Raw genomic sequence first — 24,273 nt, forward strand, 5'->3', positions numbered from 1 at the left:
GGGGAGCAGAACAGGCAGATCGATGAAGTACACTGCTGAGGGGAGCAGCGGGCGGGTCAGGAGAGGTCTGCCTCGCCATGTGGTCTCCTCCGGGGCAGGCGGGGATCGGGGATCGAGCTCATGCGGAAGCGGCTTTAGATTCTCAGTGCTGTGCTTTAACCCGCTGCGCCACCAGGGAGGGCCAAAAACTAGTCTTTTTATTAGAGAAAGAGATTTGATTCAGAGTTAGCCCCCTATGATACTCAGAATAGCGAGCTTATCAATAATTGTTTAAAGTCTACCCTGAACCATATTGGATAAAAGGTTATATGTACACATGTGATCAGAAAATAATTCATAGAAGAATGCCTAGTTTTTCAGGTGTTAAAAGTAGTTATTTGCAAAGGTGGCCCAAACATATGAAAAAGAGAATTTCACTAAAACCATCCTGATGAATCCCAGACATTGAAATTAGCAGTCAAAAATGTCACTTGTTTAAAATATATCTGAATTTCTAAAGATGGGTAGAAAATATAAAGGAAATTAAATAATAGTTGAAAATTTGACAACTCTGATGAAGACATGAGTATAGTCATCCAAGAAGCTCAGTGAACTTCAGGCAGGATAAACTCAAGAGTTCCAAACTGAAATACATTACCATCAAATTATTGAAACTCAAAGGGAGAATTTGAAAAATAAGAGAATATCGTGAGGACAAATAAGGAATCCTCGCTATTAACAGCTGATTTTTTGTTAACACTTTAGTGTCCAGAAGGGAAAGTGTGGTGTGGCCTGTCAACCAAGATTTCTGTATCTAGTGGGAAAAAAAAATGAAGCAGTAGTTTCACAGTAGAGCATAAGTTCAAGAACTCAGGGAAGAGATTCTAAGATTTAAAAAGTTGGGTTTTTTTGTTTGTTTTATCATTTAAAGAAAGTAAAGTATTAAGAATGATGACTTGTTAATAGTCCTCCTGGAAAATAGGAGTTAAGCTGGGGTGAAGTACATCCACGATCTACCACGATCTCCCAGACATGATCAGCTCTCTTAACCTTTGAGTGTTAATCTTGCCATGTTGGTATTCAGACCATAGCTTAGCAGACTGGGTTATTTGAGTTTTCTCCTTAAAGGAGACACATTCATTTGGGGGGCCTTATGCAGTTGCTCAGTTGCTCTCCCCAAACTCAAATTTACTTTTTTTCTTTTAAAGATTTATTTATTTATTCATACAGAACTGGGGTATAGGCCAGAGATGCGGAGGGTGAGAGGATTCACAAGGGGACAAAGGGGTGCAGAACAGGCAGATCGACGAAGTACACTGCTGAGGGGAGCAGCGGGTGGGTCAGGAGAGGTCTGCCACGCCATGTGGTCACCTCCGGGACAGGCAGGGGCAGGCAGTGATCCAACTCATGCAAAAGTGGCTTAAGCTTTTCAGTGCAGTGCTTTAACCCGCTGCGCCGTCAGGGAGGGCCCTCAAATTTACTTTTAAGAGTAAGGGCTCTAGTTCGGGCATTTAACTTGAAAGCAGTGATCCTTCTACTGTTAGTGTGTGGGTATACATACACACACACACACATCAAGAGATGGTATTGCCTATGATAAAATTGTTAATCTTTTTTTTTTTTTAAAGATATTTTTATGTATACAAGAACTAGGTTGTAGGCCAGAAGTGGGTGGGGGAAGTGGTGAGAGGATTCAGGAGACACAGGGTGGGGGCAGAACAGACAGATCTGCTGAAATACACTGTTAAGGAGAGCAGCAGGTCAAACAAAAGAGTCTGCTGTACCATGTGGGTCTGTTACCTACAGTGACTGGTGATTGCTTGATAGCACCATCTTTAACCCCTGAGCAACAGGGAGGTCCCAATCTTTTTTCCTGTAATTTAAAATAATGAAGGGAACGCTTATAAAGTCATGTTCATGACACTGAATTCTTAGGTTACTTTCCAAGGTGAAAGGAATATATATATTATGCAACCTTTTTCAAAGGTTTTGGTTCTGGTGCATTAATTTTATTGCATTTCTACTTTGGGTTCTGTAGTGACATTTTGAAAATGAAACTGAGAAAGTTTCTAGTTCTTGGTTTCATTTCTCTGTATTGCACTTAATTGTAACACCATACAGTGTTTTTCTCCTTCTGACTTATTTCACTTAGCATTACCTCTTTCACTTCCGTTCATGTAGTAGCATTACCTCTTTCACTTCCGTCCATGTTGCTACGAATGACATGAGTTTATCCCTTTTGGTTGCTGAGTAGCATTCCATTTGCATTTGCACTTATGTGTGTGTACTCATGTATGCTACATCTTCATCATTTGTTTTGGGGCATTTAGGTGTCCATATCCTGACTATTGTAAACAATGCTGCAGTGAACATGGAAATGCATGTTTCCTTTTGAATTAGCATTTTTGTGTTCTTTGTGTAAACACCCAGAGATGGAATTTCAGGGTCTCATGGCTAATCCATTTGAAGTCTTTTTAGAAACCAAACCCAAGAACAAGAGAAAGACAGCCTTAGAGTCTAGTCTTTGAAAACTAACTAAAGAACTAAGAACTGAAGCATCAAAAAGGGAAAGGAAGAAAAGGTGGTGTAGGAACCAAGAGAGAAGGAACATAAAAGTGGAGGACTATGGGTAATTTGTTGGTGGATACCTTATGGTGGTGATACCTGATGGAGAGAAACAGTGCTACCACAATAGGACAAAAAAATGATACTTTTTTTTCTTTACAGGATTACTGTGCTGCTGTTGGCATAGCAGGTGTGAGTGTTTTTGTAAAACTTTAAAGTACCTTATAAATACAGAGAAGGTGGTACTAATGTTGTATTAACTAATTCTCACCTGTTTCCATCTATTTGTGCCATTCTGTTACATCCCTTCTGGGTTCACTTTTTTCTATAAATAAGACTAAATGAGTCAAAGGCCTTCCCTGGTGGTACAATGGGTTAGAGCACCATGAAGCAATTTGTAGCCACTGCAGCAAGAGTTCAATTCCCTGTCAGGGAGCTGACCCACATGGCATGGCAGACCTCTCCTGTTCTTGCCTGCTGCTCCTCTTAGCAGTATATTTCAACAGTCAGTCAGCCTGTTCTCCTTGCTCTGTCTCTGGTGAATCCTTTCATACCCTGTGCCTCTGGCCTATACCCCATTTCTTCTATGCATACATTAATCTTTAAACAAACAAACAAAAAGACTAAAGGAGTCAAATTATATGTCTGTACATTAACATAGCATTTATCCTTCTGTTTCATCTAAGGAACATACTTTCAAACATACTTTCATCTAAGGAAGGTCAATTTTGAATAATAGTGTGCATTGAATTTTTATTAAAGGTAAAACTAACAGTGTATAATTTTGAAAGCTTATAAGTAATATTGTGCATATAGGCTTGGCAAGCAGACAGATCTGTGTTTTAAACTCCAGTTATCACTCTTCATTGACTATATGATTTTGGACAAATTACCTTTTGTAGACTTTGTGGTTTTTTTTTTTAAAGATTTATTTATGCATACAGGGCTGGGGTACAGACCAGAGGTGCAGGGGCAGTGAGAGAATTCACCAGAGACAGAGTAGATCACCAGAACAGGTAGATTGATGAAATACACTGCTGAGGGGAGTAGTGGGCAAGATATGGGAGGTCTGCTGCACCATGTGGATCACCTCCGGGGCCAGGGATTGAACTTGCACTGAAGCAGCTGCTTCAGTGCTGCTCCATAGCCCGTTGTGCCACCAAAGAGGGCTCAGATTTTGTGTTTTTTTTTATGTAAAGTAGAAGGTAATTATCTTTTGAGATTGTTGAAGGCTAACTGAGATCCTTTTTGCAAAGCACTTGGAACATTGCTTTTTGTAGAACTTAGTCTACCTTCATTTCCTCAGCATATTCAAATATGCTGAGTAGTTCAAATATAATCGCTTGATTTGAATAGTTTACCCTTTTGGTTCCAGCCCTTTTAAAGTAAAACACATTGATAACAATCAGATATTTCAGTCCATAATTGTTACAGGTACTTTCTATTTTAGACTCAATAGAGTGAATAATAGGGAAGGAAACCATATACCAGTGTGTATTATTTTACTTCTGGCTTATGTGTATATATGGGAACCTCAAAACTTATCAGATATTTCAAAAACAGCATACATCTGTTCAGTATGTATTGCATGTACCTTGCTGGTACTACTACTAGGCTTTGAGATAGAAATGAAAAATATACATTGGAGGTCAATGCATGTTGAGACACATAGTAAGCAATTATAAGACTTTATCAGAAGTAGTCTGATAGCTTTCTCTGAGGGGAACTTTGACAGTTTAGAAGATGTGCATTCCTCAAGGGGAATGTGTTTACAGATGTGATTCTTAGGAAAGGAGACATTTGAGTCAAGTCTAGAGAAAGCGAGAGCCTGAACCTGAAGTCTTCTGTTCCAGGTTAAGGAGACAGAGTTCACTGTAAGATATTGAGAATCCAGTGAACTTTTACTTGGAGAAGTATGAACAGATTTGGAATTCAGGATAATTTCCTGGAATAAGTGGTGGCATCAACATTAATCTCAACATCATTTACATTGCAGCCTGTTATTTAGTGACTGCTATATATCTGAATCGTGTATTTATTGTCTCAGTATTTGAATTAGATATTGTCATTTTTTTATAGGTAAGAAAACACAGAGTAATAGAAGTCAAGAGGAATTAGTGCTGGACACACAAATGATTAAATTTGATTACAAGCCATTTACTTTTGTTAGTGTAAATTAAGTTGAGAGATAAATTGTTGAGCCATAATCTTCATTTTCATGTTTTTTATTATGATTATTTTACAGAATATAGTTTTGTTTTTTAATTTAATGGTAACATACTTTCCCTACAAGGTACCTTTTAACCCATGACTTCATCTGTTGCTCAGAAAAAGCTTTGGCATATTCTAACACTGGGGTGTGGGAGAGGAGCAACTGTCTTAGACTTACTCCAAGAGAACATATCAGTCTCCACCATGAAACCACATCATTTCTAGAGTCTGCATCTTAGACAATTTTTATGCCTAGGTTTTAGGACTCTTAGAGGATATGAGCTACTTATTCTTCATTTCATTTTTCTAAATAGAATTATCTTAAGAAAATATTTGAAATGGTACCTCATTAGAAAGTTTGTAATGTTAAGTTCTCATATATAAGTTGAGACTTGCCATCTCATTATGAAAGATAGTTTGAAACTATATTTTATCTCCTGCTCCAGAATATTTACAGTTTTGAAGCTGTAGACTAGGAGGTGATAATTTTTGGTAATTAAAGAAAGCAGATTATTCAGCCAGCCATGTTACTCATTAGCTTTCTGAATGCTGTCAAAATTGAACATTTTAACCCTTTATTCTTAGCTTCTTAACTGAAAATATAGATGTTTTGTCTTTGAAATGTAGCATCATGATTAATTACAATTATTACATATATATGCACAGTTTTGATTTGCTGTCCTCACTTGTTACTCCTTTTCTTTCAGCTCAATCTGAAATTGAAGTTTCTGTATCTGCAAGGAATATTAGAAGATTACTAAGTTTCCAGCGTTATCTTAGATCCTCACGATTTTTTCGTGGTACTACTGTTTCAAATTCTCTAAACATTTTAGATGATGATTATAATGGACAAGCCAAGGTGTGTATAATATTTTTAAAGAAAACATACTTTTTTAATAAGTTGAATGAAATCTTCTTCCTTTGTATGGTAGTACAGAATCTTTGTACATGAAAACCTGCAGAGCCTATTCTTACATTTTTTCTTTAGTGCTCATTCTATAAGTAGATATTATAGAGTAAGAGACATTTCTGTAGCTAACTGAAATAATAAGTAACAATAGAACACTAAGACATAAGAATCTTAAACCTGAGAAGAACATAGTGGGTTATCTGATCTACTTTCTGTATTCTGTAAACTAGAAAACTGATCAAAAGAATTTTGAGTTCACCCCCCTGGGTAGATATAGCCAACAGAGGAAATTAGTTTCTTAACTTTAAGATACGTTCATAGTCTCTTGCCATCAATAAAATAGTAGGAGAATTTGAGCACTTTTTAATTGAATCTGGTGATTGTGAACATTATTTTCTTTATATAGGTTAAAAGAACTTTCTTAACGAAAGTGGAGGTAAAATAAGCTTTCTTTTTTCTTTTTTAGCAAATGAGGGTTTTTTTTTTTATTTTTTTAAAGATTTATTTTTTTTTTATTCATACAGAATTGGGGTACAGGCCAGAGATGTGGAGGGTGCTAGGGTTCACCAGAGACATAGTGGGGAGCAGAACAGGCAGATCGGCGAAGTACACTGCTGAGGGGAGCAGCGGGCGGGTCAGGAGAAGTCTGCCACGCCATGTGGTCACCTCCGGGGCAGGCGGGAATCGAACTCATGCGGAAGTGGCTTTAGATTCTCAGTGCTGTGCTTTAACCCTCTGCGCCACCAGGGAGGGCCCAAATGAGGTTTTTTTTTAAAAGATTTATTTATTTATGCATATAGAATTGGGGTATAGGCCAGAGATGCGGAGGGTGAGAGGATTCACCAGGGACAGAGGGGGAGCAGAACAGGCAGATCTATGAAGTACACTGCTGAGGGGAGCAGCAGGCGGGTCAGGAGAGGTCTGCCTTGCCATGTGGATCTCCTCCGGGGCAGGCGGGTATCGAACTCATGAGGAAGTGGCTTAAGCTTCTTAGTGCAGTGCGCCACCAGGGAGGGCCCAGCAAATGAGGGTTTTTAATAATCTTGAGTTTCTAATACTTTTTAGTTTTACTTATTTGTCTTAAGATCATTAGTTACTTATAAGATATTAAAGAATATAAATACTCATAAACTGATAATGCTTTTTAAAAAAACATTTTATCATAGCATAATATAGATGTCAAATGTCTAGATTTTTAAAGTCTGCTTGCCTGTTATCCCATCAATGTAAAATGAAGAATGGAAACAGTGCTTCCTTGATATTATTTGTATAAATAGTAAAAGTAAGTAAATATAACCCTTTTTACAGTACCTGGAGTATAGTAATTGTGGACTATTATAACTTATTTTTACTAGATTTTTAAAATCTAGTTTCTAGAGCATGAAATGTATGAGCCATACCTCAGTGATGTTAAGTTAGAATTTTTGGAAGTTTATGAGAGGAAAGAAATAAAACACTAACTTTACTAGCAATTGATTATCATTGAAAAGCAAAATACTTGTTTTTTAAAATGGAGTTTTCCTTGGCATTTTTTGGGGCCCCAGTTGGAAAGGTCATGATTAAAAGTTAGCATTCTTAACTCATCCACTTTCCATTTTCATCAAATCTATGAACTAGCTATAAACGACAGAGAATGTTGTTGAAATTAAATTACAGTAGGAATGTTTGATTTTCATTTCAGTGTATGCTGGAAAAGGTTGGAAACTGGAATTTTGATATCTTTCTATTTGATAGACTAACAAATGGTAAGTGAAGACTTTGACTTAACATGTTCTCTAGATTGCTGTGCTAATGTTACGAACTTTGGTGGGTTGTTTACATTTACTTCTGAGCCCTCTACTGGTAGAGGGAACATCATATTATTCCTCCTTTAGTGATTGATCTGTGGGTATAGAAAGTCATCATTTGGCAATTCCAAATTAATGTCACTGTTATTAATAAGCTGACATGAAGATTATTCTCTCATTGTGCAGTTGATTTTTCCCTTTTGGTTTCTTTTGGAAGATGCCATTTGTAATGACATCCTCTGATGGATTTTAGTTTTGGCAGCCACCAATATGTTAGACTAATGACCTTTTGACAGATGTCCTTTCTTCTGGCATTGTGAGTGTGAGGCTTTTCTTTCCTTGCACACTTGAGAAGTCTGATACATTATGATAGGCAACAGTGATTCCTCTGGCACTGCTTCTCTGTGGTGAGGTATAGAAGTGATACAGCCTCTTTAGGAGGGCAGATTATTATCTAGAATAGAGTGCTTTGAGAAAGACACCATAGGGTTTTCTGATCTTTCTATCCCCTCCCAAATTTTGTTTAGGGGGTAAAAGTTCATGTCTCCTTATTCTCTTTTAGGACAGAAACATGTTCATTGAGAACAAGAACAGGATTCCCCTTGAGAATCATATTTATTTAAATTATATTTTTGGCAAAATTCTTGGTGGTACATGTAGTTCAACTAGACTTTGCCCCTTTAGTGTAATATGTTTACATTAATGAAGCAGAATGGAATGCACAGAGAGGAAATAAATTTTTGACTATCAAAATAATAGAGTAAATAAGCTCTACTATGAAATGGCATTTTTCCCTTACTAGACTTTGTAATCTCCTTTTGTAAGGAAGCAAACTATGTAAAATAGACAGCTGTTGATCTAGCTGTATAATGTCAGTACATTATTTCCCCAAGCAAAGTGGTCATACGTAGTGAAATACCTTTATAACCACCATCTATTTCTTTCTACAGTGTTGATAGAAAATAAATTGGACATATTCTAGGCCAAATTATAAAAGCAGTGAAGTTTTTTCTCCCACTTGCTTCACTGTCTTTTTGTCTTTCCTACTCTCTTCTACCTCTCCTTCATTGTTGGTGATTAAGTGTTTTGTTCCTCACTTTGACCTGTTCACATAAAAGATTTTTTTTTTATGTAGTTGCCCTTCCCTTTAGTCTTACCCTTTTTTAAAAAATATAAGTAGTGATATATTAAGTGGCTCACTTAGAGATCTAGAAGCTTAATCCTAACTCAACAATACTATAATTTTGGTCATTATCTTAAAATACATGTATAGCTGGAACATGTATAAGCTCTGACAGTTGTGGCCTATTGTTAGTTTACTGGTATACTAGTCAGTCATTGAAATTGATCTTCTTATTGTATTTTTTTTGTTGTTGTTGTTAAGTACAAACCTTTCTAGTCAGGGGCCTTGGTGAGGAAAGGGGAGTGAATTGACAGTGTGTAGGATGGGCAGAAATAGAATAACTACCGATCTACATAGTTAATCCATCACTTTGCTTTTTCTTTGATCATATCACTCCTTAAACTGGATTTATGAGAAGGCTAAATGGTTACTTAGGGTTGGTGGGGGTGGGGGAAGAAACAGTTGTGGCTAGCTACCCAGTTTTGATTACAGATGGTTTTATATAAAGTTAATTATAGCTGCCCAACATTTGGAAATTCTATAAATGAAGAGATAATGCAGGTAAACAAATGGGCAAAAGAAAATCCCTTAACCTGTGTAATTAAAACTGCTTTACTTTCAAAAATGCTTAGCCTGAAATAAATTCTGGATATTACATGTACATCATGCTCAAGGGTGTAGTTTAGTTTTTGTTTCTTGTCTATTGATCCAGTGCTCTGTGTTTCTCACTTTGATGATTTCCCAAATGATACTGGAGAGAGGGCAGTGATGTATACAAAGATGGTCCCCAACTTGTCTGCTGCAAGGAAGAAAGTAGTTGTCTGGTGGAATACACTTAATGTTCCTCTCACATCAACTATGACAGAGGTCCAACTTGATATGGCTTGTTACCTCTAAAGCTACCTTGTGTGTGAGGACCCTTGCCAGGCCTGGGTTATGGTATAAGCCTAATCCTGCCAGCTCCTGTCTTGCATTACATTCTTTGGTTGTTATCTCAAGTAAGCAATCAAAGCACTACACTTTGGGCAGCGGTACCCTTTGACCTATTTTTGTAAGGGTAGTTTTTCTACAGGAACAAATTTCTTTTTCAATGAAGTATTTATTTCCATTTCCATATAGAAATACATTCTTCTGTTCCTGTTTCTTGTTTAATTCTTCACCAAAACACCAGTTGTTTGGAAATGTTTCAGTGACTTGTGTTCTTATTCACTGACATTAAAATAGTTCTTGTTTTTTAATACTGGGAGGGTACACTGTAATAGATCTTGTCAGATTCCTTTAAAAGTTCTTAGTGGAGAGCCCTTGTGGTACAGCAGGTTAAAGCACAGCACTGCAAGCTAGCAACAGCCACTTCAGTGCGAATTTGATCTCTGGCCCTGGAGGTTTATTGATCTGCCTGTTCTGTTCCCTACTCTGTCTCTGGTGAGTCCTCTCACCACCCCTGCACCCCAGTTATATATGCATAACTAAATAAATCTTTTTAAAAAGTTCTTAGTGGAAGACATCACATGTATTTCTTAGGTAATTAGTCTGATTGCAGAAAAGAATATTTTACCACTCAAGTGTAACCTACCTAAAACTATTTTGAACCTAAAAATTGGTAATTTGTTTTATTAGGTTTGGAAAATAAATTGGGGAGAACCATTTAATAACTTAAATACACAGAATGTATATACATGTGAAATAGCTATGAATGTGCCCTAAGAAAATGTCGATTGTTATAACAATAAGAGAAAGGATCACTTTCTTCTTCACAAATGGGCCTGGACCAAATGGGCTTATGTTTGTATCACTACCTATCAATAATAAGCATTTTAATAACGTTTTAATTTATCAAAAATTAAAGATTAGAAGGTGTTTGAAGGTGATACTTTAGGCAATATTTTTATTTTTTTTAAATCTCTTTTAGAAAATTCCTTCCAATGTTGTTAATGTCAGGACTGTCCCAATTAATTTACTTTTTCCTTAGCCATGGGCTTCTGTTGACAATTGTTTAGGCAGTTTTGGATAATGCATTTAACCCTCTAGATCATTATTATACTTCATAAATACTGTAACTATAAATTCTTGGATGTGGGGCTAGATAGGTCTTTCATGTATTTTAGTAGAAGTAGTAGGTTTCTTTATTTTTTAAAAAGATTTATTTATTTATGCATACAGAAATGGTGTACAAGTCAGAAGTGTAGGGATGGTGAGAGAATTCGCCAGAGACAGAGTGGGGAGCAGAACAGGCAGATTGATGAAATACACTGTTGACGGGAGCAGCAGGTGGGTCAGGAGAGGTCTGCTGTGCCATGTGGGTCACCTCTGGGGCAGGAATTGAACTCGCACTGAAGCAGCTGTGGCTTACTTGCAGTGCTGCATCCTTACCTAAGTTGTGCTACCAGGGAGGGCCAGTAATAGGTTTCTTCAAAGAATACTAGAATCATGTTTATATTATCATTGTCTGAATACTGGCAGTAATTTATAAATGCATAGTCCTTTTAAACATAGTCTTTAATTGCTAAAATAATATGGTCAACGGGTATAAAATAGAAAGTATAAGTAGAGAGATGTATCTTGGAAGAGAAAACTAGATATTATAAAGTTGTTTTTCCAAATCTCTTTTCTGTACTTGTTGTAAGTATGGTTGTCAGTGACAAAGGAGCAGAAACTGAATGAGATAATCTCCTTTGTGTGAACCAGTTTATTCAGAAACGTAGCAGTGTAGGGGAATCAAGAGGGTGGTAGTTAGAGGGGCCAAGAGCATACAGAGATTCATGGTTGGTTCATAATTAAGAGAACCGAAAGCATGTCTACAGTAAACTGGTGTTTACTAGGACAATAAGGAGAGGTACAAAAGAATATTTTGTGTCTCAGGGTATGTTTATAGGCAGTGGTAGATATATCTGATGGGCCATGGAGGAGTAGAGGAGATGGCTTTGGGGAAAAAAAAAGAAAAACTTAGGTCTTGTCATTCTTCTGTGAAGCCTGAGGCTATTGAATGTAAAGGGGTGAATGGGAAGTGCAAGTAGAGAAACTGAAAAGACATTTTTAAAAGCAAAGAACCGTTCACTAAAACAACATGAATTGCTTGGTAGTGTTGACCATGCATTTAAAGTGATCAAATTCTACCTATTTTGTGATTCTCCATCCAGCAAATAGTTTTCTGATTTTCTGCTACTGCAGGTTTAGGAGAGACTAGTGGTCCATTTCAAAGTTTTGTTCCCTCAAGAGGTCATTGATCCCTCCTCTTAGCTCTATAGGTTTAAAATTAAGTATAGTCTGGTAGGTTGGTGGCAGAGGTGAGACACCAAGCTCGCTTGCTCCATATATAAAAAACTATTAAATTGAGGCAGAACCAAGCCAGACCCCTGAAAAGTAAATGGACAACTGCAGTGTAATCAGAAGTGGTGGTCCGGCGGGAAGGGGTGGGGACACTGACTGAACTGTGTCGACAGTGACACTAGTGCAGCACCACTCACAAGAGGAGGGATCGCTGCCATACAGAGCACCCTGCATTGTTACCCTAGAGGCAACAATATTGGAGACTTTAGAAACCTGGCACAGAGTTGGTGCACTGGACAAGAGAGGTACTCTGCTGGAATGGGGGTGCAGCGACAGTTACTGATCTCAGATTGCTAGTGTAGAACAACAGCTGGTGCCCAAGTGGCTGGGGAGAACCAGTGTGGATTAGTTGTTGAACATTTTCATTAAACAGAGTTTCAGCTCCTGTTAACAAGACCATGTATTCCAGTAAAAGACTCCTGTTTCAACCATACCCTGTGCTCTATCCAATGCTCAAGATAGAGCTAGAAGCTGACATGAGACTATGGGGAACACTTAGACCAAATAGCTGGCCAAGAGCCCTTACGGGCCTCTACAACTCCACTCTGGTACCTGAAGCACAGCAGCAAGCTTGAACCCCTGATGCTCACTGAGGAGACCCACTGGTTCCCCACTGCCCTGGTTTCTTTTCAGCTCCATCTGCTGCTGGTACCAGTCTCTGATCACTTCAGCAGGTGCAAAGGCAAGGTGTCTGAATGTCTACTCCTATTACAACTCATAAAAACTAAAAATAGAAGAGAGAGAAGAACATATCACATGTGCAGGTGCAGAAAATCACCAAGAGAAGACTCAATCCAGCATTACTGTGGAATATGCCTAAAGAGTGCAGTTACAACAGCACTCATATAACTCAAAATGCAGTGGAGGAATTTTGAGGGTCAATACGTAGGAATGGATTTACTGCATCATGGGATTTAAGAGATGGTAGTGGGGGAAAAAATAACTTGGTGGGAGGCGGGGAAAATAAATCATTAATAGCAGTTAACATTAAGACGAGAAGCATAATTTCCTCTTAACAGTGTGGCAGCTAAGGCACTTTGCTCTGGGCCATGCCTTTCACTTAAAGCAGGTGGAAGAGCAGATGTTAGAAGGAAGTTAAATTCAGTAATATCTTAGATGCTTTGGGAAGTTGAATTAACTTACTGTGAACCAATTTTCAAAAATTCCTACTACCCATTTAAAATATGGACATTCAGTAATGTTTATCTACTCCTGTTTTCTGATTATGGACAAATGAAACAAAAATTCTTAGAGTGAAAAGAAGATGTGTTATTTAAAGTTCATATCTGGTAAAATAAAAATATAAATCTAACATAAGATAAATACAGAAATTAATGGTCTGCATATTTTATATTCCAAAGCATAGTGGAAGCACAATGTAATGATGCTTGTATTTCCTAACATCTCCTCTTTTTTCTTTTTAGGCAATAGTCTAGTAAGTTTAACCTTTCATTTATTTAGTCTACATGGATTAATTGAATACTTCCATTTAGATATGATGAAACTTCGTAGATTTTTAGGTAAGTGGTTCTAACCCATTTAACATTAATAAGATTTATACAAGAACTTAAAAAAAATTTTTTTTAATCAGTTATATCATTTAGCTGTGACCAAAACAAATGACTCCAGTTTAGTGGCTTAAGGTGACACACATTTGACTCTGTGGGGCCATGGGGCTATTGAATGTTATCTGGTCTGAGTTTGTTCATCTGCAGTTGACAAAAGATGAGGGACATGGTGGCTTTGTGAGCCTTGGCTGAGATCTTAGCTGGGACATCCAGCCCGACTGGGCTCTCTCTACATGGTTTCCTGTTAAACTAAAAGGATGCTAATAGACTCACATTAAAATAAGCTTGGTCAAAGAGTGGTGACCCGTTTCCCAGAGAGAAGGGGGAATTCCTAATGCTGGCCTGTTTTCACCGCACCCTGGGGACCCAAGCAAGACAGGTAGGGATGAGCTGGGAAAACTGAGAAGTCTCCAAGCCATGTATGGAGGACATGGTGGAGAACTAAGCAGGCGTCATAGTCAGTGTCCTAACAGTGATCAGTTTTCTGATGGAAATGGCACAATTTCTTACCTTTTCTATATCTTTGAAGGCCAAAACTTTGTTGAAGTTGCAGGGCACTTTCAGGCTCTCCTATTTCTGATACTAGAACTCTCTTGATTGTAATCTTTTAAGGATTATTTTGAGTATGTTTAAATGTGCAGGGTGATATTTACTCGATATTTCTTTACTAAAGAAGCTTAGTTTTCAGCTAATAGTAAAATGTTTTTAAAAATTACATTATAAAATTTAATTTTTTTAAGGAAATTCTTAATTTTTTTTAAGGAAATAAAACTATTTTCTTTCCATTAGCAAACTAAGATAAATTTACTCTTAGGACTTTTGAGAAACTTACAAATTCTATTCCTGCTTTGCTGTACTATTACATAAATTTATAAAACAAAAAAATGCTTTAACAGGAGTATTTAAAAGACTATTTTAAAGGATGGAACCAAAATAAATATAGAACTCAAATGCTTTTACCTACTCACCAGTGAGTTGTACTTTACCACCTTGCAGTGGGCTCTCTTTACCTGGAAGCCATTAGATTAGCTCCCATGCTGTTAGGGCTGCAGGTCTGATCCTAGTGGGGACAACTCTACCCCTAAATCTCATCTGTTTTTCAAAGTAGCATAATAGGCACTGAGCAAAAGAGGCAGGATTAAAGAGGACCCATCACTCTGTTGAAAGTCTCGTTCCAGGTTTAAACTTATCTCATTGATGATACACCCAGAGAGTCATTTTCATACAGTCTGCTGTCTGTCTGACTTTAGCTTTGTAATGATTTTTTACCTCAATGAATTTCTGACATCTGTAGTACAGTACCTGACACAATAACTATTTGTTGAATGAATATTACTGTTTATTAAACTGAGAAACTGGATAAATGAGTCAGAGAAATTTGGCACAGTTTTTAGAGAAAAAATATTTCATGGTTTTAACTTGAAATAACAAAAATTTCAAATAAGTTAGGAGTCAATATTTTGCTTCTTTGTGTATATGTTAGAACTGCGAGACCTGTTACCTCTGAACGTGAACAATTAGATGATGGGCACAGGACAGTGTGCCCATCACAGGACAGAGTTCATAAATATCACAATTGGAGAGCTTATTATTATTACCCTTTTTGTACTTTTACATTCCTCCTTTTACAATTAAATTTGGGGGTCTTTTTATTTGATGCAGTTATGATTCAAGAAGATTACCACAGTCAGAATCCTTACCACAATGCAGTCCACGCTGCAGATGTTACTCAGGCCATGCACTGTTACTTAAAAGAACCTAAGGTAAGATGGTAACATTTATAGTAAGTGAAAATACTAAGAATTTTCCTTTTACTGATTTTCAGATATTTTTTCTTTCATTAGTGATGATCATGATTGTCATGATATCCTCTCTTCCTGGAGGTTCTGATTCAAAAACTGAAGAATAAAATTTAGCTGGATCAAGTTTCTAAAGCTGGCTGTATTTCTAAGTACAGAAACTAGAGAATTTGGAGTGACTGCTGAGAGAGAGGCTGGAAAAGTGCCAGCAAGGACCAGATCATGCCAAATCCCCATTGCTGTGTTAAGACATTTGGTATTTACCTTCAGCTCTGTGTGAATTCCATGAGGGCAGAGATAGCATAATTTTGACTCAGTGAAAGAATGGAGAGCTGTGGAGGTAGGCAGGAAGCCTTCTAAAACTATCCTGGCTGTGGTATTAAATGCAATCAGACAAGATCAGTAACAAGAATGCCTTACCCATCAGAAAATTTTTCAGTGCTCCATAAAAGAACATGATGATCTGAGGTAGGCAAGTGGCTCTGGGGAAGGAGGTAAGTGGATGCTTTATGAGATTTCTTAGGAATTAGGATGACAAGGATAACGGTGTCTGTGCATTTGGGGAGTGAAATAGTAGAGGAGTCTATGGAGATTGGCTTGGGCAGAATAGTAGAAGATGGAAGTCTTCCTTGAGAAAAGGAGGCAAGTTTGGGTAGTACAGTTGGGATTACAGTGGATGATGCATTCCATTTGAGATATGTGTAACTAAATATATTTGTGCAGCACTGAAATGGAATATGTGAAAATGGCTCAATTTTAAAACTATATGTGATTTTAAAAGTCAATTTTATAGTTGTGTGACTTAAATAGTGATAAAATGCATATCATGTGACTTTAAAAAATGTATAGCCCTATGTTCCCCCAGTTTTTTAATTAAACTAAACACACACACACACACACACACACATACACAAATCCTGGGCTATGCCTAAAGCCTCTCAGAGTCTTACTGGGAAAAGTATAAGTAAGTACTCACCAGACAGCAAGGTAAGTGGAATGGAGAAGGTATTGTCTGGAGTGTGAGGAGGTGAACTAGTCCACATACCTGTGAAGTCTTTTCCCCGTGGATCTCTTGCTGGCCTCCAACAGAAGCAAGTAGGAAGGAAATTGGGGCAATGCCAAGCACTGGGCAGAGTGAGAAGGGCACAGGTTATGCAGATGTGGATAAAAATTAACACAAATACTATCTTATCCATGCATCTGATAGAACTAATTTAAACACTTTTTGCCAATACCATGCTAATAATTTTTATCATATTCTCAGTCAAAACTTAACTGGATCTTCACATAACATCACATTTTGAGTCTTTTCATTTTTAATTCAATGTATATTCCAACTTAGTAAATGAATAAAGCAGGAATTGCCCCAGCCTCCCAAAAGCTTATAGCCCAATGAGGGATACAGTTCATTAAACCAACATAAAAATAGAATTTTGTCTTTTTTTTTTTTTAAAGATTTATTTGTGCATACAGAACTGGGGTACAGGCCAGAGGCTCAGGGGCAGCAAGAGGATTCACCAGAGACAGAGTAGGGAGCAGAACAGGCAGATCCACGAAGTACACTGCTGAGGGGAGCAGCGGGCGGGTCAGGAGAGGTCTGCTGTGCCATGTGGTCACTTCCGGGGCAGGCGGGGATTGAACTCATGTGGGAGTGGCTTTAGCTTCTTAGTACTGTGCTTTAACCTGCTGTGCCATCAGAGAGGGCCAGAATTTTGTCTCAAGTCTAGTAATTGCTGCTATGAAGAACCCTACTAGAGTATGTGCTAGACATTTACTGGGCAGATGACAAGAGTTTATAACTAGATAGTGTGGTCAGAAATCATGGAAACCTATGAAGGAAGCAATCAGCAAAATCTACTTGCAGAGAAGATTTTAGTTAGAATGCCTTAGAGCTAATAATTAGTGAGAAATTTGCTTTCAGTTTTTGTTTCTTAAGATTCATATGTGGGCTCTTCCTAGTGGTGCAACGGGTTTAAGCGCAGCACTCTGAAGCCATCACCAGCCATTACAGCACAAGTTTGATTCCTGGTCTGGGATGTGATCCACATGGCACAGGAAACCTCTCCTATCTCGAAACCTCTCCTGTCTCGTCCACTGCTCCCCTCAGTATTACTTTTGTTTTCAGATTGGGATGAACTTGAGATAGAGGATGGAAAAAGATCTATTTTGGCATAAAAGGAGAATATTAAAATTATAATTTTTTTTTCTTTTTGGGGAGGTGCAGGTCCTGTAGGTACTGCAATACCAAGTCAGTGCTCAAACTTTCAAATGAATATTTCAGAGAATTTCCTTTTGAAAGATTTTATTATATGCAGTATATGTTAGTGCAATATAATAATTTATAAATAACATATTTGGTGGTTGTATTTCAAAATTTTTTTTCATTGTTGGGACTCATAGAAGTCTAGAGAGCATCACCCTACTGTAAACCAAAAATTAAAGTATCTTCTGCCAGGCATTTTGTTGGAAATATGAGTGCTACAGAACACAGCTCAATCATTTTCCGTGAAGGGGCTGGAGATAAGGAACAAGGAAAGTGGGGGAGGTCAGTAGAGTTAGGCTTTTAAGAGATGAGAAATTTGTCCCAAATTGAGGGGCAATGTATGAAAAGTAAGGGATTTATTCCTTGATTATATTTTATCAATGAAAATATTAGGCAGGTAATAAGTATTTTTGTATCGATTGCTATTTTTAGATTGACATATTGTGTATCTTACTTGGAATGTATCCTTTCACTGGAAGAGAATTCTTTTTACACACATGATAAAGATATCCATGATTTCTCAGCAGCTTCCTTAAATGTTAGGACTCAGCAATTAGTTATAATTGTGATCCAACCTCCAAATTATTGATAAGTAAAACACTTCAGTCATAGCTCTTGTTCTATTGTATACTGCAAAATCTGTTAAGAGTAGTTCTCATGTTAAACTATTCTACAAACATAGGTCTTCTCTGAGATCTTCTCTGTTTGGGAGTGATTTATAGTAGTAAGATTATACACCTTTATTTGTGCTTGTTATTTTAAAGTCATTCTCAGAAGAATGATTTATACTTTAGTTGTCATTTTATTAAGCCATTTGAAATGAAGATTATAAAGTAAGCTCCATGTAGCTTGAGGCACGTGATATCAGCCTGTCTCCAGTGCTGTGATCAGCACCTGGCATTAATGAGGCATCTCCTGAAAAAGTGGGAGGAGACTTGTGACACTACTGTCTGGGACTAATTCAGAAGTATTGTAATGGTACAGAATTTATCTCAACTATAGGTGTGTAATTACTCTTTTGTCATACTTTAGCTTGCCAATTCTGTAACTCCTTGGGATGTGTTGCTGAGCTTAATTGCAGCTGCCACTCATGATCTGGACCATCCAGGTGTTAATCAACCTTTCCTTATTAAAACTAACCATTACTTGGCAACTTTATACAAGGTTAGTGCAATTTGATCATCAAAATTTAATATTACTGCATTTTAGATAATGTTTCAGGTTTTAAAGACGTGAAATTAGTGACACTAACATAAATTCTCAATGAATGCTGGAATTTTAACGAGATTAGTATTACTTACAAATACTACTTTATGTAGCGAAAGAAATGTACCATAAAGTAACTCAGAAATGTCCCTCCTTTTTTTTTGTAGAATACCTCAGTACTGGAAAATCACCACTGGAGATCTGCAGTGGGATTATTGAGAGAATCTGGTTTATTCTCACATATGCCCTTAGAAAGCAGGTAGGTGGGGTTAGGGCCAGTTTAATTGGTTGTGAATTATGGAACTGACAAAGCAATTTTACAAAGTTTTTAAAATGATGTTACTTTATTCAGACTTCCTACAATTTTCAGTGTTTGTTATTTTTTTTAAAGATTTATTTATTTTTATTTGTACATACAGAACTGGGGTACAGGCCAGAGGTGCAGGGGTGGTGAGAGGCTTCACCAGAGACAGAGTGGGGAGCAGAACAGGCAGATCGACGAAGTACACTGCTGAGGGGAGCAGCGGGCGGGTCAGGAGAGGTCTGCTGTGCCATGTGGTCACCTCTGGGGCAGGCGGGAATCGAACTCATACAGAAGTGGCTTTAGCTTCTTAATGCTGTGCTTTAACCCGCTGTGCCACCAAGGTGGGCCAGTTTGTTATATTTAATGGATAAAATGTTTCACAAATTTCTGTCAAGAGCCTAGTTATTTAAACCTATTCTCCAATAAAGTCAAGAATATTTTTAGTGAATTTTTATGAAAGATGATTCCATAAAGTTGAATGCTATAGCATTTGCTTATTGCTTATTCACATAAGTAAAACTTATATATTTCCAGTTTATGCTCAGCTGAGTAAGACCTTATGATCTAGGTATATATGTAAAACAAGAAAGTAAATATTCTGTATAGTAGATACAGATTCATTAACTTATGTTTCAAGGAGTGGTCAAAACTGATGAGTTAAAAGGAGGCCTATATTCCTAGTAGCATAGTCCTGAAGTCACAGGATAAAATAATGGATGGAAAGAATAGAAAATATAAATTTTTTAGAATAAATAATATCATGTTAAGCAGGCTACTTTGAAAGCTTTGATGTCAGAGAAAGCCCAGTGTGATGGTGGTTAACAAAATCCTTATATCATTGCTCCACAAAGAAAACTTTTAATAGTGCCTGACTGAAAGAAGCTGCACTTTAGAAAACTCTGCAAGCAGTTGTAAAACATCTAAATCTTAAAAAAAAAAAAAAGTGAGGCATAAAGTATGTGTGGGTATTTAACTTATTATTCTTTACTTTTCAACTTTCATAATAAAACAACTTTTTAAGTGTTTTGTGTAATGACCAAAAGAAAATAGCTGGACTTTATTTTTCATTTTTTTAAATTTTTATTCATGGATACCATTTGGAGTTATGACAATACTCTGGTAAGTAAAATTACTTCTTGCTGTAGTACAAGTATAAAAAATGCTTAAAGCATACAGAGTATGTGTTTGTGTATGTATACACACATACATACATATATATATAAATTATACTGTTCTCGACTATGGCAGGTTACAGTATTTTTTTTTTTTTTTGCTTCACTATTGTCCTTTTATCATGTTTTGCATTTGATGCTTAACACTGTCGAATTCTCGAATTTAATGTAAATTACTAAGACTATGTATGTAGTAACATAATAGCAATCTTTTATGTTTTCTTTGTTTAGGATTTGTTTTATTTAATATTCAATATTGCAAGTCTTTCCATCACAGCTTTTTACTGACCATTATTCAAAGATTTTGTTTGCAATGACTTATTGAAACCAAAAGAAGGAATGTGTTTAAGTTTGCTTCTTGTTATTTGACACTTAAGTGAACTTTTAAAAGGGTAAAAGGTATTTGTTTTTTGTGTTAATGTTACCTTTTCCTTTTCAGAAGATTTGGATATTCCTGCAGATAAATGATTTCCTGCCTTTGAACTTGAAAATAGTTGAATCTAAATTTTATTGGTTTGGTAGAACTTCATCAGGATTTAATCAGGTGTCTTAGAGTCCGTAGGAGTCAGTTGTTAATGGACTATTTGTACATTCCTTCTGCCTTTCAGATCTCAAGCAACCAAAACATTGTTTACACACTGCAGATCCCAGCAAGATGAGACATTGATCTTAAAATGATATTTTAAAAGTAAATAATTCTTCCTTGACTGGCAAAATAAAGCACTTTTTGGGGAATGTTTACATATTGGCATTTTCTTAAAACTGTTGGTGTTAGTTCAGTAGTTTTTACTTCAGCAATGAGAGTATCTTAAGGCTGTTGTGAGCATTAAATGGAAGAAAAAAATTGAGACATAACAATTTAACTGAAAATCTTATATATTCTTTTTTTTTTTACTTACCTAACTCCAGGCAGCAAATGGAGACTCAGATAGGTGCTTTGATACTAGCCACAGACATCAGTCGCCAAAATGAGTATCTGTCATTGTTCAGGACCCATTTGGATAGAGGTGACTTACATTTAGAAGATGCCAGGCATCGGCATTTGGTTTTACAGGTAATGAAAAACCAATGAAGTGTGGAAGATTGTACTTCTAGAGTAAATCATGGTATAATTAATATACAAATAAAATGTTCTATTGGAATTATCAAAGCAGTTAAATCTTGAGGGAAAGCTTGGAATTTGCTTCCATCAAACACTCTCAGAAAGTGCTCAATGGCCAATTTACATACCTGGCAAACACCATTCATTGCTTTTCTGGTTTTCATACTTAAGATTTCTGGCAGGAAACAGTTTTTGCAAGATTAAGGGTACCAGTCAACAAACAGCATTTTATTTTACTTTTTTAAGATTTAAGATTTATTTATTTATGCATATAAGAACTTGGGTACAGGCCAGAGGTGTGGAGGGAGGGGGGCAAGAAGATTCACCAGAGTCTGCAGGACACAGAATAGGCAGATATACTGAAACACACTGCTGAGGGGAGCAGCGGGCAGGTCAAGAAAGGTCTGCCAGGCCATGAGGGTCACCTCCCTGGTGGGGATCGAACTGGTGCTGAGGTGAGCTTCATAGTGTTGTGCTTTAACCTATTGCGCCACCAGGGAGGGCCCCAGCATTTTATTTTAATAAGTTCTCACATCAAAAAAATGGGAGACAGAATTGGATAAGTTACCCTTCTAGGTTAATTGAGCCTTGGCTCTCTGGCACTATCACCACCTGTTTAATTCAGTTATACAACTTCTTATTCAGCATTTCTGCAAATACCATTGGTAGATCTAGTAGCATCAAAAGAAATTTTTTTTTAAAAATTAAGATAATTATCTTCTGTTGCAGTATTTTTTTTTAAATAATAGTTCATTTTTACATAATTTTGTGCATTTTTCTATCTCAGTTGTAATCCCCGTGGGCTTTCCATCACCAGATCACCCATGTGCCTTCACCATAGTCCAGTGCATTTCCCTCCCCATCATTGTTTTGATCCCATTCCCCACTCTACCCCCATAAAATGTCTCTGGTATATAGCTATATACTATTATTATTATTGTTGTTGTTGTTATTATTATCATTATTATTATTATTATTCATTATTATTTTCTTGCCTGGTCCATTCATTATATTCCTGCTATGAGTGAAATCATCCTTTCCTTTCCCTTTTCTTTCTGGCTTACTTCACGAAGCATGATCTTTTCAGCTCCATCCCTGTTGCTGCGAAAGGCATGTGTTTATTCATTTATTTACTTATTTTGGTTGCTGAGGAATATTCCATTGTGTATATGTACCACATCTTTTTAATCCAGTCATCTACTTTTGGGCATTTAGGTTGTTTCCATGTCTTTACATCTGTAAACAAAGCATCTGCTGCAGTATTTTATTTCTCTTTTTAGGATGTTCTTTTTTCCACTATTTGAATATTTGTAAACTTAGTACATTAAGATTTTGCTGTTTTCCTTAAAACAATTTTAATCTTTTATTTGTTAGATGGCTTTAAAATGTGCTGATATTTGTAACCCATGTCGCACCTGGGAATTAAGCAAGCAATGGAGTGAAAAGGTAACAGAGGAATTCTTCCATCAAGGCAAGTTACAATATTGAGTGATAATCTCTTCAGTTCATTTTTTACTATCATATGAATAAAAGAACTTAGTCCTTTGTAGGGACCTACCAGGAGATGCTTAATTTTTAGTGACCCTTGTAGTAGATAGACATAAAAGCATAATGTGCGACCTGGGCATCTGTTTTAATAATAAGCATTTCTCCTTGAAATGATCGTATGTGTCATGGCATTTATGTGTAGACAGACCAGGCTGGAAATTCTGCTGTACAAAATGATTATTCTGATCTTACCCATCTTTGTTGCATGTGGAGGGCATGGTCATGTTAATATGTAGGACATTTTTTATTGAGCTATAATTGACAACATTAAATTAGTTCCATGTGAATAACATAGTGATTTGATACTTGTATTGATGCTAAAATGATCACAAGAATAAGTGATGTTGTTATGTTACAAGGGGTTATAGTTTTTTTGTGTTGTGACTACTTTTAAGGTTTATTCCACTAGCAACCTTCAAGTATACAATACTATACTATATGTAGTTATGCTATATGTTAAATCCCTTAGACTTATTTTATAACTGGAATTTGGTATCTTTTGACCACCTTTATCTGATTCACATACCTCTCAGCCTTTGCCTTTGGCAGCCATCAATCTGTTGTTCTCTGTATCTGTAATTTTTGTTGTTGTTTTAGATTCCACATAGATTGATAATACAGTATTAGTCTTTTTCTGTCAAATTATATTTCTTATAATTTGATACCATTGACTTCCATCCAAGTGGCAAAAATTTATTTTAATTAATGGCTTAATAAATCCGCAACTCCTGCCACTTTGTGTGTGTACACATTTTTTTATTCATTCATCCCTCAGTGGATGCTATACATCTATACATTGTTTATTGTAAATAAGCCAGCTATGAACATGGGGCTGCAATATGTCTTTTCAAATTAAAAAATGTTCCTTTTCTTTGGGTAAATATCCAGAACTAGAATTGTTAAAGTGTCATATGGTAGTTTTTTTTTTTCTTCCTTTTTTTTATACTTTTAGAGGACTCTCCATACTGTTTTCCCATGGAGGCTGCACCAATACACAATCTTACCAGCAGTGCAAAAGTTTCCTTTTTCTTCTCATCCTCACCAGCCATTGTTGTCTTTGATAACAGTCATTCCAACAGGTGTGAAGTGCTACCTCATTGTGGTTTTAATATACCCTTTTCTGATGATTGGTCATTGCAGCATCTTCTTAAGCACCTGGTAGCCATCTGTATATCTTCAGAAAACTGTTCAGATTCTCTGCCTACTTTTTCATTAGACTTCTTTTTTTCTTGCATATTGAATTGTGTGAATTCTTTGTATGCTTGGGGCTCTAACATCTTGTAAGTTGCATGGTGTGCAAATATTTCCCCCTTTAGTAGGTTACCCTTTCACTTGTTGTTATTGTTGTTGTTTTCCTTTACTGTGCAAGATACATTTTAGTTTGATGTAGTCTCATTTGCTTATTTTTA

At 36.6% G+C, this 24,273-nt stretch overlaps 1 protein-coding gene across 1 annotated transcript in view; it reads left to right on the forward strand.

Annotated features, from left to right (window-relative positions):
* PDE7A (phosphodiesterase 7A) overlaps positions 1-24,273 on the forward strand; it is a 77,882-nt gene that overhangs the window by 47,546 nt on the left and 6,063 nt on the right. The window contains exons 4-11 of the mRNA XM_004679836.2: positions 5,463-5,614; positions 7,347-7,410; positions 13,327-13,422; positions 15,133-15,233; positions 18,565-18,696; positions 18,906-18,997; positions 21,124-21,268; positions 22,691-22,787. Coding sequence (XP_004679893.1) covers positions 5,463-5,614; positions 7,347-7,410; positions 13,327-13,422; positions 15,133-15,233; positions 18,565-18,696; positions 18,906-18,997; positions 21,124-21,268; positions 22,691-22,787 — 879 coding nt within the window. The remainder of the gene's footprint in view (positions 1-5,462; positions 5,615-7,346; positions 7,411-13,326; positions 13,423-15,132; positions 15,234-18,564; positions 18,697-18,905; positions 18,998-21,123; positions 21,269-22,690; positions 22,788-24,273) is intronic.

The sequence above is a fragment of the Condylura cristata genome, unplaced genomic scaffold (genome assembly GCF_000260355.1).
Source record: "Condylura cristata isolate star-nosed mole 26May11 unplaced genomic scaffold, ConCri1.0 scaffold00009, whole genome shotgun sequence".
Lineage (NCBI taxonomy): Eukaryota > Metazoa > Chordata > Mammalia > Eulipotyphla > Talpidae > Condylura > Condylura cristata.